The following is a 14,153-nucleotide window of genomic DNA, read 5'->3' as shown; positions in this document are numbered from 1 at the left end:
TAATAGAGAATTTGTGTTAAAAGGAATCTTCTAAATAAATTTGAGATCATCTATTCCAACCAACCAAGAGGAAACTATTATAGTAGCTGAGTGACACATGCAAGGTTCCACAGACTGTTACTCTGAGGACCAAGACTACAAATCAATGCTCCCTCCACCATGTAATCTCTTAGTCTTATGAAACATTAATAAATATCTGATGACATTCTTTCACTCAACCCAAACCTTTATATCATGCTTAGTACCAATGAGCACTATAAACATTAGAAAGCATTATACAAATGTTAGTTATTATAACTATTATTCTTATAGCCAATGACTAAAAGTAATGATATAAAGAAGTAAGTTTAGAAAAAAAAATTTTTAATTAACCATGATAGTAAACTTTTTTTTTTTTTTTTTTTTTTTTTTTTTTGAGACAGAGTCTCGCTCTGTCGCCCAAGCTGGAGTGCAGTGGCCGGATCTCAGCTCACTGCAATCTCCGCCTCCCGGGTTCACGCCATTCTCCTGCCTCAGCCTCCCGAGTAGCTGGGACTACAGGTGCCCGCCACCTTGCCCGGCTAGTTTTTTGTACTTTTTAGTAGAGACGGGGTTTCACCGTGTTAGCCAGGATGGTCTCGATCTCCTGACCTTGTGATCCGCCCGCCTCGGCCTCCCAAAGTGCTGGGACTACAGGCTTGAGCCACCGCGCCCGGCCGATAGTAAACTTTGTAAGAGACATCTAAGCCTTTCCTGTTCATCATAGTAGTATGATACCACCTGAAAATAACTAGAGACTCATACTAAGAGTTAAGTTGTACAGTTAAACAGGTTACATATTTTAATGTATAGTCAGCCCTCTCTATCTGTGGTTTCCACATCCTTAGATTCCACATCCCTGGATTCAACCAAAAGCAGGTAAAAAATATTTGGAAAACAAATAGGGATGGTTGTGTCTATACTGAACATCCATGTTTTTTTCTTGTCATTATTCCCTAATGACACTTATATTGTACTAGGTATTATACATAATCTAGAGACAATTTAAAGTGTAAGGAGGATGTGTGTAGGTTATATGCAAATACTGTGCCATTTTCTATAAGGGATTTGAGCATCTGTGGATTTTCGTATCTGTAGAGAGTCCTGGAACAAATCTCCCTTGGATACCAAGTGACAACTGTATTTATTGTATGAACTTGTACAAGAAAAAAAAATAAGGCTTCTGGAGATAGTTAATATATGCTTCCCTGAGAAACTCTTCTGGTTTAATTAGCAGTATACATAATAAAAAATAATTAAGGGCCTAAGGCTGGACAAGAGTATATATAATCAAGTATATATAAGAGATTAAAGATAAGCTTTATCTGAATAAAATATGCTGAAATGTTATAAAAACTAGAATAAATATAAGGTATTTATAGGGCTACTTTTAGAATGTTTTATATTTAATACTAAGTCAAGGAGCTCTTCTAAATACAGAAAATGAAAACAGTCATCAAATGTTGTGGTATATGTGATGTGATATGCTGATAGGTCAAAAAGTTAAAGCACACACACACACTCACATGCTCACGCATACATAAGCAAATTGTTAGGCCTGCCAGATAGTACAGTATAAACCTGGCACTAATTTCTTTCACTGAGCAAAAAATAACGCTGGTAAAAACACCACTCTCAATTTTTTGAACAATTTAGTAAGTATGTCATTGTCAACATACTTAAAAATCAACAACTACTAAAGCAATGCTTACAAAGTTGGAAGCGATATATTAAAGCATTTAATATAATATATATTAAATATATATATACATATTTTTTTTAAAGATGGAGTCTCGCTCTGTTGCCCAGGCTGGAGTGCAGTGGTGCCATCTTGACTCACTGCAACCTCTGCCTCCTATGTTCAGGCAATTCTCCTGCCTCAGCCTCCCAAGCAGCTGGGACTACAGGCGCCTGCCACCACACCTAGCTAATTTTTATATATTTAAGTAGAGACGGGGTTTCACTGTATTGGCCAGGCTGGTCTTGAACTCCTGACCTTGTGATCTGCCAGACTTGGCCTCCCAAAGTGTTGGGATTACAGGCGTGAGCCACCACACCCGGCCTATTTAAAATATTTAAGAGCATTATTGCTACTATCCAGAAAAATCTACTTTCTACTCCTGTCCATTTGAGAAATATGATGCAGTCCCATCAATAATGGTGAGTCATTATAGCAGGAATTCTTCCACAATAGGTAAACATAGGACAATGTACAGAGAAGCTTGTGTAAAAAGCCTCAGGAATTCTGCTATTAGTCCCCTACCCTCCAAATCCTAGGAGATTCCTCCACCACAGTGAATCAATGTTAGAAAACATCGTGGCTAGGTTTGGTGGCATGTGGGTACCTGTAGTCCTAGCTACTCCAGAAGATGAGGCAGGGAGATCGCTGAACCCCAGGAGTTTGAGACCAGCCTGGACAACATAGAGAGACCCTATCTCTTAAAACAAACAAACAAAAAGCATTGCTTGAAAAATAGTTTCAAGTTAATGACCATCACTAACTAATGGGTAAAGGTTACACAAACTCAATGAAATGACTAAGACTCTAAAAGATTAACAAGTATCACAAACATTAGCAATAAACCAAAGATAAGATCACAAGCATATTAGAAATGCAAGAACTGACACTTCAGATATCCTGAAGAAATAATATAAGTGACGGAAATCTTTTAATATAAGAAAATGAACATTCATATTTTTGGCATACTGATCTACTTAGAAGTCTAACGTATACATGAACAACATTAAGGAAACAAGAAATTTTCAGGTATATTTTAATCTGATTATGATCATTGCTTTTCCAATAAAGGTATGTACTTTTAGTAATAAAGATACTCTGTAATCCAGTCTAATATGCTTCTCACACATACTTAAACACATCTATGCAAAAGAACTTCTATGAGATATGTAAGGATGGATATGAACGTTGGTAGCTGAGAAAAACCTATTCTGCTTTATGTATAGCAGTGACGATACTATATAATGATTTCTTAACTTAGTTAAGATCTCATATGTGTGATTTTATCTAATTTGTTGTTAAATATTTTGTATATATAATGTTATATATTTATACATGAAATATATATGGAAAAATTACAACAAAATATAGTATGTATTCAGGAGCACTTTAACGCAAATTAAACAGAAAAATACATGTTTTAAAATTCCAAGTGATTTTAAAAAGACTCCAATAAATGTATTCATTAATATTTATCCATTGCTTAGTGAGCTCTTCAATTCTACATAAACTATAGGTCTCACTTGCCAAAAATTTGCTATACTCAACATGTATAAATTTTATAAATTGGTGACAAAAAAAATCAGCAAAAAAGCAGAATATATCTCTACTATAACTATGACTCTCAATATGATAGTGCTTAATTGATGACCAATATCTTAAGAGATATTAACAAATTTTTAATTCCTCTTGACTCCACTTCATTACAAAGGTGATTGTTCACCTGTGGGGCTTTCTCCCTCACTAAAACAACAAAATAGCTTTATTTAAAAGAGGCCCTTGGCCAGGCGCAGTGACTCCCGCCTGTAATCCCAGCACTTTGGGAGGCTGAGGTGGGCGGATCACCAAGGTCAAGAGATTGAGACCATCCTGCCCAACATGATGAAACCCCGTCTCTACTAAAAATACAAAAATTAGCTGAGCGTGGTGGTACGTGCCTGTAGTCCCAGCTACTAGGGAGGCTGAGGCAGGAGAAACTCTTGAACCGGGAGGCAGAGGTTGCAGTGAGCCAAGGTCACTCCACTGCACTGCAGCCTGACAACAGAGCAAGACTCCAACTCAAAAAAAAAAAAAAAAAAAAAAAAAAAAAGAGGCCCTTTATTTAAGAGTCTTTTAGAAGACAAAAGAGGAAAAAAATGACCAAATTATTAAGACAATCAAAAAAAAAAAATACTGACAATTACATATTACCTGGATACAAATTTTACAACGCAGAATATTAAAAAAAAGAAAAGAAAAGAAAAGGTTTACCTCGACACAGGCTTTCATCCCTGAGGCAGCAGCATAGTGCAAGGGTGTGTTTTTTTTGTTATCAACAGCATCAATAGCTGCTCTCTCATATTCACCCTGGTCAAGTTTTGCTCCTTTCCATTTTAAGATCATCTGCAGACAATCTGCTCTTCTGAAATCATCTTCTGTGGGGCGTGCCAAGCGAGGATGAAGGGCTCCTTCAGATATCATAATTTGAGGTCCCATACACAACAAATGCATAGATGTTTCGTTGTGCACATTCCGTTTATTTGGATTTCCATCTCTACCAAGAAAAGTCCTAAAATGGAAAGGAAGGGAAAAATAAAGGATGAAAATCACTTATTTTCTACCTTGAAATACATTGAAGATAACACATTTAAAAGATAAACTCTACTTCTAAGCTGATAATACAATTTATACCGAAGGCCTGGTTTATAATAGCTTGAATGATTAATTCTCAGTTTTAAAAATCTCTATTCTAGAATACCAATACTAAGAAAAATAAACGTAAATATCTTTATACTACTTGCTAATTAAAGGGGAGGGAAAGGAAGGGAAAAGGAAGAAAAAAGGAAGATGAGAAATGTAAGGGGTGAGGAATGGACAAGAAAAGAAAACACAGTGATAATTTACAGATTAATGTCAATTATATAGATGCCTAAGGGTGTATTAAGCATTCCACACTAATTTTTATATCTTCCTTTATTGCTCTGATCTATTTGTTGCATACACAGTTATTTAATAGTGACAACTACTGTATCAGTGGCAACTAATTTAAGGACAGAAAGTAATATGTAATCCTGAGACTAAATCTAGAGAAAATTTTCTCCACCAAGGTCATCAGCTAACCTTTAAAATAATAAGGATTATATTTACAGGGTCTTAATCTGCTTGAGTTATTACAAAAATACCATAAACTGAATGGCTTATAAACAAGAAACACTTATTTCTCACAGTTCTGCACACTGGTAAGTCCAATATTAAGGTGCCAGGCAATTCAGTGTCTGGTAAAGGCTTGTTCCTCAGAGGCCTTCTCATTGTGTTCTCTCACATGGTGGAAGGGGCAACTACTCCCACCATGTCACTGTGCACTACTCCCATTCCTGAGGGCTCCAACCTCATGATCTAATTACCTTCCAATGCTCCATTCAGACCACAGGACACAGTGTAATACCTTCTGAGGAGAGCTGTGGTTAGATCTAGAAGACTAAGATCTAATTCCGCGGTAAGAGTTTATCTCAAAAACAGGTCTAGGTGAGTTGCCTTTACTACTGCCAAACCCAGATCTAAGAGTTGTGCCTAGCTCCTAAAATGAGTCACAGGATTAATAGTTGAGCTAGAAAAGGCAAGGGAAGGGATTCAACCCTGGAGCCTCCAAAAATAATGCAGCCCTGCCAACACCTAGAGTAGTTCAGTAGAACGATTATAGTCTTCTGAACCCCAGAACTGTAAGAATTGTATTGTTTTAAGCCACTAATTTGTGGCACTTTGAGACACCAGCAATAGGAAATTAACTCAGCAAGGAACCCTGAAAATATCAATCTGGGATGTTATACAGTAAGCCTTATATTAACAGATCTCTTCCTCTCTGGAGACCAGAGGGTGGGGTGGGCTGGGGCAGGGTGGTGTGTGGGAGGAAGAATCTATCCCTGAGCAAAAGCAAATTTTCCTAGGGAAAAGATAAGACTAGTGTCTCTGAGTTTTACAACTTAGGGAATACTCCCATGGTCTAGAGGATCATCCACTCCTCACTCCCTTCAAATGTAGATACATATCTCATAGGCAGTAAATCTCTCTGGAGTCCTCAACGTCTATTCAGCCATAATTTAATTTCCAGAGCTAATTTTTTAGTCCAGGTTCCAAGTTTTAGTAAACTTTGCTCAGGTTTTCTCTACATGCTTATTTTCTCTACAGCTCCACGTAGCCTTTATGGTCTTCTGATGCCAGCAGTACACTCCAATACTTGCTCAATTTGGTTTCCCAGGAACTGATTCAGGCCACTTAAGCAAACTCAACACTACTTAGAAGCCTCTTTACACTAGGCTCCCCTCGTTCAGTCTGCCACTCTTTTCTTTGTCTTCATACAGCATCCTAATTATATAACTCATTACATTTTATCATACTTTCTTACCTTTCTGTTCCCTTCTCCCAAATAGTTTATAGGCTTTTAAGGCAGGGCTTATATTCTGTTCTTTCTTGAATCCCCAACAGAGTGTCTCATACACAGCAAATTCATGCCATAATTTTGAAAAATGATTTGGATGCATATTAAACTTTCATGATCCAGATCAGTGACATGGGATTGGGGATCTCGAGCCAGCAGTGCAGTACACTGGTTAAGAACGTGGTCCCAGACTGCTAGGTTCTAATCCTGTTGTCATTTTCTAGCTGTGTCACCTTGGGCAAGTTACATAATAGCTCATAACAACTAATATATGATTTCACATCCTTTGACTGAGTAAAACTATTCCTGAGAGTTTATCTTAAGGGAAATAAATAAAAATTTATAGAAACAAAGAAAATCAATACAGTGTTACTTTGAACAGAAAAATTTGGAAATCATTAAGTGTTTAATAATAGAAATGGGAAACATAAATCTGATATACAATAGAAAATTATGGTCATTTAAAGTATATCCACGAGTGTTATAGCTAAGTGGAAATATAAGAATAGAATTCCCTTTCCCTTCTCTATCTTCTGAATATATATGGATAAAAACTAGAAGGGAAGATGGAATAATTGTAACATTTGCTTAGGGGAGGCAAGAATATGGGTAATTTTTTTATACAGCCATAATCTTGCTTAATAGTTAAAATATATATTTTCCCTATGTCAACTGCTGATAATAAAATTCCCAATCATATTTCCTTGTATTTATGAATGAATTACAGTGGATAGCCAAAATTAAAACCATACTCTAAAACGTATTCAAGATTAATACCTCTTCTACGAGGCATGATTGACAAAAAAAGATTTCGTTTTCTTAAAAATTTAATTAAGAAAGAAATTATTAAAGTTAATTCCGATTCTGTAAATACCCTGTACATAATCACATTTATCTAGCCTTTCTTACCCCATTTCCAATATATCAGTTTTTCTCTTATTTAGCTCAGGGGAGTTCAGGTTTTTATCACAAAGAAATTTAACGTAAATTGAGAGGATGTCAGTTGATATGGAAGGACCAATCTCACTCTCTCTAGTATTAAATGTCTCTAGATCCTCCCTATGTAGAGAAGAGAATGAGACACTCTCTTGCCAATCTGCCAGGCTCATTAATCAAACCAAACACACAGAGTGTATTATTCTGAAGTAAAAGTATTAAAATAACTTCTTTATACATATTTACTCAAGAAAGAGTCTCAAATTATTAGACACAGTAGCATATCTGCATAAATATTTCATGTTAAAACTATTTATAAAATTGAATACTCTAATTTTATTGATTCCTCTCATCTGTTTAAATTCAAAGGAGACTCTTCTTAAATTTACATAAATGTATAAATGGAATAATGAGTACAAAATTGATACATATGTTTTAGACCCTTTTCTGTAACTATGTTAGTAGTTAATGATTTTTTTTTTTTAACTACTAGCATATGAAGTTAATTCTGGAACAGGGATAGGAGATAATTAACAGGAAGGTGGGGTAGGGAAAACATTAACCTGGGGAAAAAAATCCATCCCTTTCATGTGACCCTAATAACCCATCCAGGAGCCACATGTTTTTTCTAGATTCTTTCACTGTTAATTCTCAAGCAGCCAGTTTATAGCTGTTACCTCTATTTCTTCTACATTCATTCTCCACTTCAATATGACCCTATTCTTATCACTACATGGAAGTTTCACTCTCTCATGTAACCAGCAATTTCCTAAGAGCTAAATTATTCATCATTGTCCTTAATTTTTGTTCTACACTTTAAATTGTCAACGGCTTCATTTACCTCCTGACCTTTCTATTACCTTGGCTTCCATAATCACACTTTTTCAATAATCCTCTTAATTTTTTTCAGTACAACTTCTCTTTTACCCATGATGATGGCTCTAATTTCTACCCCGTTACTGAAAGTAAGTTTCAGTTCTTGACCCCCATGTTCTTCTCCATACACATTCTCTTCTTTCAGAGAGTCCATCCACTCTGAAAGCCATTTCTCTTTCAATGGTTTATGTGAATACACTTTGTAAATTGGGAAGTACGACCAGAACCTAAATGACAGGCAGTAGTGGCAGAATCACAGGTTTCCCTCAAAGGGTTTCTACTATAGATTGAGTATCCCTAATCCAGAAATCTGAAACGCTTCAAAATCTGAAATGTTTTGAGTGCCAATGTGACTCTCAAAGAAAATGCTCATTCGAGCGTTTAGATTTCAAATTTTTGCATGTGGGATGCTCAACTAGGTAAGTGTAATGCAAATATTCAAAATCCAAAGAAATCTGAAATCTGAAACAATCTAGTCACACTCATTTTGAATAAGAAATGCTTGATTTGTGTTACTTCTGTGATAATTCTTAATGCTCTATCATCCTATATGACTTCTCATCTGACCCCATACCATATTCTCACATCTTATAGGCCTCTTTCTCTTGCACTCATACTCAACTGAACTCTCTCTGAAGTAACTGTCTATTCTCCCAGAACCTCAATTTCTTGCAATAACTCTTTTTATTCCACCAGTCAGATATACTTAAACCTTTAGTTCCTTTGAAATATCCTCTTTCATGCAACATTGACTGAGCACTCATTATTTGCCAGGTACTATTCTAGAAGTTAGGGATATTGTAAAGAAAACAGATAAAGTCTCTGCTCTTATGGGGTTTGCATGCAAGATAAGGGGGGTTGGGGAGAGGAGACCTGTATTTCAACTTATTGAAAAGAACTTAGCTCCTAAAATATAAAACAGTCAAAAAGTAGAAATCAATAACTGGAAACTCTACGTTAACTAATCCTCAAAGCTACAGACTTTGATATTAACATGTGCTCTAATAAAGACAGGCTCTAATAAATATTTTATTTATACCCATAGACAAGCCCCTTTTATTTCCAAATAAGCAAAAGAGGCTGTTTTGTAGAAGATACAACTAATGAATTGTATATCCAAATTAGAACACACTAACTCCAAGTCCAGGGCTTTTTTATATGTTAAGCAGTAGCTACGAGTATGGATTTAGTTTCCCACAAAAGAGGCAGTGTGATTGTGTTGTGATATAATATAAACACACAGCATGTGGGTTCAGAGAGAGAGATGCAAAGGGGCATCTATTACCATATTATTCTACCTAAGAAAGGAAGAAAGTGATGCCTGCTATTGCAGATACCATATAGCTAAAGGAAACAGGAATAAAATCAAGGTCTTATTCCAAACGGGTGCTCTGCTTTATAGCTAAAAGGTCCGTGACTAGGAATATCTACCTTTGCTTACATATATATGTCATATATTAGGAATCTAGGCTGGATGCAGTGGCTCATGCCTGTAATCCCAACACTTTGGGAGGCTGAGGTGAGTGGATCACTTGAGGTCAGGAGTTCCAGACCAGCCTGGCCAACATAGTGAAACTCCATCTCTACTAAAAATACAAAAATTAGCCAGGCGTGGTGGCAGGTGCCTGTAATCCCAGCTACTCCAGAGGCTGCGGCAGGAGAACTGCTTGAACTCAGGAGGCAGAAGTTGCAGTGAGCCAAGATCATGCCACTGTACTCCAGCCTGGGTGACAGAGTGAGACTCCGTCTCAAAACAAAACAAAAAAGGAATCTAGCCAAGCTCAGCTAGAGTCTACACTGAAGTCTCAGAAAGGCATCCCAGATTATATGAGGCAGCATGAGAAAGTAATAGTCATCAACTTGGGAGATAGTAAAGTAGGATTAAATATAGCACAACATTTTAACCTACCTAAAACAAAAGTAATTAAATAAAAGTTATTTTACTTAATGCTGATAGGTAAATGCTATTTATCCTTATTTGACATGATGTAAAAGTATAAAAGAGTTAATTTCTTATAACAAAATCTATTAATTATTTAAAATAATAATCTGACAAAATGAAAAGGCAACCTGTAGAACTGGAGAATATATTTGCAAACCATACACCTGAAAAATGAATAAAAACTATACAGAACTCATAAAATGCAGTAACACAAAACAAATAACTCAATTAAAAAATGGGCAAAGGACCTAAATAATTTTCCAAACAAGATATACAAATGACCAACAGTCATATAAAAAATGTTCACCATCACTAATAATCACGGAAATGCAAATCAAAATCACAATGAAATATCACCTTATACCTGTTCGCATGGCAATTATCAAAAAGCCAAAAGGTAAGTGATGGCAAAATGTGCAAAGAAGGGAAACCTGGTACACTGCTCATGAAAATGTAAATTGGTACAACCATATGGAAAACAGTATGGAAGTTGAGCAAAATATTAAAAACAGAACTACCATATGATCTAGGAATCTTACTTCTGGGTATATATCCAAGGAAATAAAATCACAAACTCGGAAGAGATATCAGTACTCCCATGTTCACTACAGCATTATTTATAATAGATAAGATACAGAAACAACCTAAATATTCATCAATGGGTGAATGGATAGAGTATGTGGCATATATACAACGATATATTATTCAGTCTTAAAAAAGAAGGAAATCCTGCCATTTTTGACACAGATGAACCTGGAGGACATTTTGCTAAGTGAAATGCACTATACACAGAAACACAAATGAGTGCAAGATCTCACTTCTATGCAGAATTTTAAAAAACTGAACTCAGGAACAGATGCTAGAACGGTGGTTAACCAGGGTCGGGGTAAAGAAAATGGGGAGATGTTTGTCAAAGGGTACACATTTTCGGTTAGAAGATGAATTAAGTTCTGGAGACATAATAAACAGCATGGTAACTATAGTTAATAATTATATATTATATACTTGAAATTTGCTACAAAAGTATAATTTAAGTATTTTCACCACACAGAAAAACTAGTTGAGGAGATAAATATGTTAAGTAGCTTGACTGTGGTAATCAGTTCACAATGTATACATATATATTCAAAACATCACATTGTATACCTTAAATATATCAATTATACCTAAATAAACCTGGAAAAAAATTGATTTGTGATTCTCTCTGTACTATCTAAATAAATTTCCAAAGACAAAAGAATGTATGATTAAAGAATTAGGGTTGTTTATTCTCAGGAAATGAGAACAATAAGGTAATTTCTGTTTCTAGCTTAATATGTTAAAAGCTTTAATTAAAAAATTATGAACCATTGTTCTTCAAAACAGAAAACAAAAAAGAAAATATCCGAAAACTTTCGGTAGAAGATGTAAAAACATAAGTATAAAGTTAAGTATCATAAAAGTAACCCAAACTGGTAAATAAAAGAGAATATACAATCGTATTTCCTGTAGGTCTTTAAATACTCATTCAATAAAATGATAACCTTATGACAGGGATAGACAGATACATTTCTGCTTGGAGGAACCAGATCAGCAGTTCTTAAAACATTTTAGGTTACAAGACTCTTATACAATTTTAAAAATTACTGGCCAGGTGTGGTGGCTCATGCCTGTAGTCCCAGCACTTTGGGAGGACAAGGAAGGGCGGACTACTTGAGCTCAAAGAGTTCAAGATCTGCCTGCCAACATGGCGAAATTCCATCTCTACAAAATAAAAAAAAAAATTGGCCAGACATAGTGGCACACGCCTGTAGTCCCAGCTACTTGGGAGGCTGAGGCAGGAAAATTGCTTGAGCCTGAGGTTCGGGGCTGCAGTGAGCTGTGATTGTGCCACTGCACTCCAGCCTGGGCAACAGAGCAAGACCCTGTCTCAGGAAAAAAAAAAAAAAAATTACTGTAAGTTCCTAAGAGTTTTTGTTTGTATGGTTTATACATTAATTTTAAAAATAAACCCATTATACATTAACACAACATTTTAAAATAAAAATAACTATATTTTAAAAAATTAAGTGAAAAGAGTGGCATTGTTTTACATATTTACAAATCTCTTTTAATGTCTAATGGAAGACAGCTGGATTTTCACAGGATTCCATCTGTTGTAATGAATTGTTTTGGTTTAACTATATAAAGAAAATCCAGCCTTTATATAGTTAGGAAAGGGAGAAATGTTTTTAAATATCTGTCTCAGATAATAGTGAATATACATATTTGATACTATATCAAAAATTCAACATCAGTAATTTCTCAAAGATTAGTTGCAATGTAGTATCTGAAATGGTATCAATGTCCTTTTTGTACTGTTACATTAAAGTCCATTGGTCTATCTTACATTTTGAATGTATTTTTCAACCATACATAATTTAAAAAATCATACACTGATCTTCTCAAAAATATTGATTCACTGGGTTATGCAGATCTTCCAGATGTCACATTTCATTAAATAATATAAAAAGCTATAATCGTCAATTTTATCTGAAAAGTCTGTGTTGAGAAGTTGTTGAGCTGAAGGTAGTGAATACAAGTTTTCCTGGATTTTAATAATCACTTGAAAGCTCAAATTTTATCATTAGCAACAAATAACTGGCAATAGTTGTCCCTGAATTGACAGACTCAATTCATTTTCAAGAAAATGTTAGCTAAGTACCCAAGTCTGAACAACCATTGTTTTCTTCTTGTTGCTAGTTATAAAATGGTGTTCCATTAAAAAAGTACGCAGTTCAACTCACAATTCAAACAACAGCACAGGTGCGCTTCCTCAGAGTCATTGTCGTATTTTGATACGTAGCAGAAATGCTTTATCATACTTTGAAGTTGTCACAAAATATTAAAAAGATGTGTTACTTAAGGATGGAGATTAATTAAAATTAATTTGACTGTTTTAATTGAAGATATTTTTAGAGGAAACTGCCTCTTTTTTTTTTTTTTTTAAACTAACAGTGATGAATACAATGATTACTAATACAGTTTGGTGCAACTACCTTCATTCATCTTAAAGGTGCCAGCATTTTTATCCTCTATTCTTTGCACTACCACTGCAAATGCCAACACAGTAAAAAAGGCAAATAACATCTTGGTATAATTATAAAAATAGTTTTGACTTCATGCACTCTTTGAAAGAATCACAGGATCCAGGAGTCCTCAGAACATATTTTAAGAATCACTGGACTAAATGACTTTCTTATATAATGTTTTCCACTTACATAAAGTATATTTGTAAACTCCACTATAAAGGGTTAAAAAGTATTTTACCATTTGGTTTATGTTAAAATATACACATTACTTTAGTAATAACAATATTTAAATACTTTTATATTGGTATTATAAATAAGTTTTAATCAATTATATATAATTGATATTAAATATTACTGAAGTATCCAATATTAGAAGTTTTGTAATATATCAACAGTTTTATAATTTCACTTAAAATGTTCAACTTAAATAAAACAAAACAAAAAGGTCATGTTAAAAAGCCTTAATAGATTAGTAATCCACAATCTATTGAGAACAAACTGGGTGTCTAGCACTGTACTTATAATATTTACATTCTAGCAGAGATGAGTTTAGTAATAATAATAATAATATGATTTTAAATGTAAATTGTAGGAATTTCAGAGAACAGAAAGAATACTGCAGGTCAGAGTAGTTGGGGATGAATTCACAAATAAGGCAGAAACTGAGTTAGGACTTAAAGGACAGGTAATTAGAGAAGAGAGAAGGCCATTTGAGAATCCAGAAACAACTGGAATGAAGCTAAGTGGGTAGCATTCTTAAAAGGAGGGAAAGTAAGGGGGAAGTCAATCAACCAGTTTGAATGGCAAGATCATGTTAGAAAGTAACAAGAGAACAGGCTTACTGAGTAGAATGAAGGCAGAAGTAAAGAGAGTTTTGAAAGCCAAATAGAATATAATGTAGAAAACAAGGTATTATAACTTTCTCAAGACAGAAAGAACACTGAAAGCATATGCTTTAGTAAAATTAATCTGGACATTAGACTATAAGAGGAAAAGAACTGTAAAAAATACCATTTACAGGCCAGATACTTTTAAGTACTAGGAGCAAGGGATGATTAAGAGTGAACTAAGTTTAGGGTAAAAGAAATGGAAAGAAGTATATCCAAGAGTGAGACTTAGTGAACTTAGTAGCATGGTAGTAAAGGAGAAGAGTAAATCAAGGATGATTTAAAGATAGTA

General features: G+C 34.7%; 1 protein-coding gene across 2 annotated transcripts in view; it reads right to left on the bottom strand.

Annotated features, from left to right (window-relative positions):
- The window catches only part of ANKIB1 (ankyrin repeat and IBR domain containing 1), a 164,624-nt gene that overhangs the window by 82,536 nt on the left and 67,935 nt on the right, over positions 1-14,153 (bottom strand). For both annotated transcript variants that reach the window (XM_030932121.1, XM_030932122.1), the window contains exon 3: positions 4,007-4,304. In XM_030932121.1, the coding sequence (XP_030787981.1) occupies positions 4,007-4,304 (298 nt within the window). The remainder of the gene's footprint in view (positions 1-4,006; positions 4,305-14,153) is intronic.

This window comes from Rhinopithecus roxellana, chromosome 6 (genome assembly GCF_007565055.1).
Source record: "Rhinopithecus roxellana isolate Shanxi Qingling chromosome 6, ASM756505v1, whole genome shotgun sequence".
In the NCBI taxonomy this organism is placed as follows: domain Eukaryota; kingdom Metazoa; phylum Chordata; class Mammalia; order Primates; family Cercopithecidae; genus Rhinopithecus; species Rhinopithecus roxellana.
This window is presented reverse-complemented; position numbering and strand designations above follow the sequence as displayed.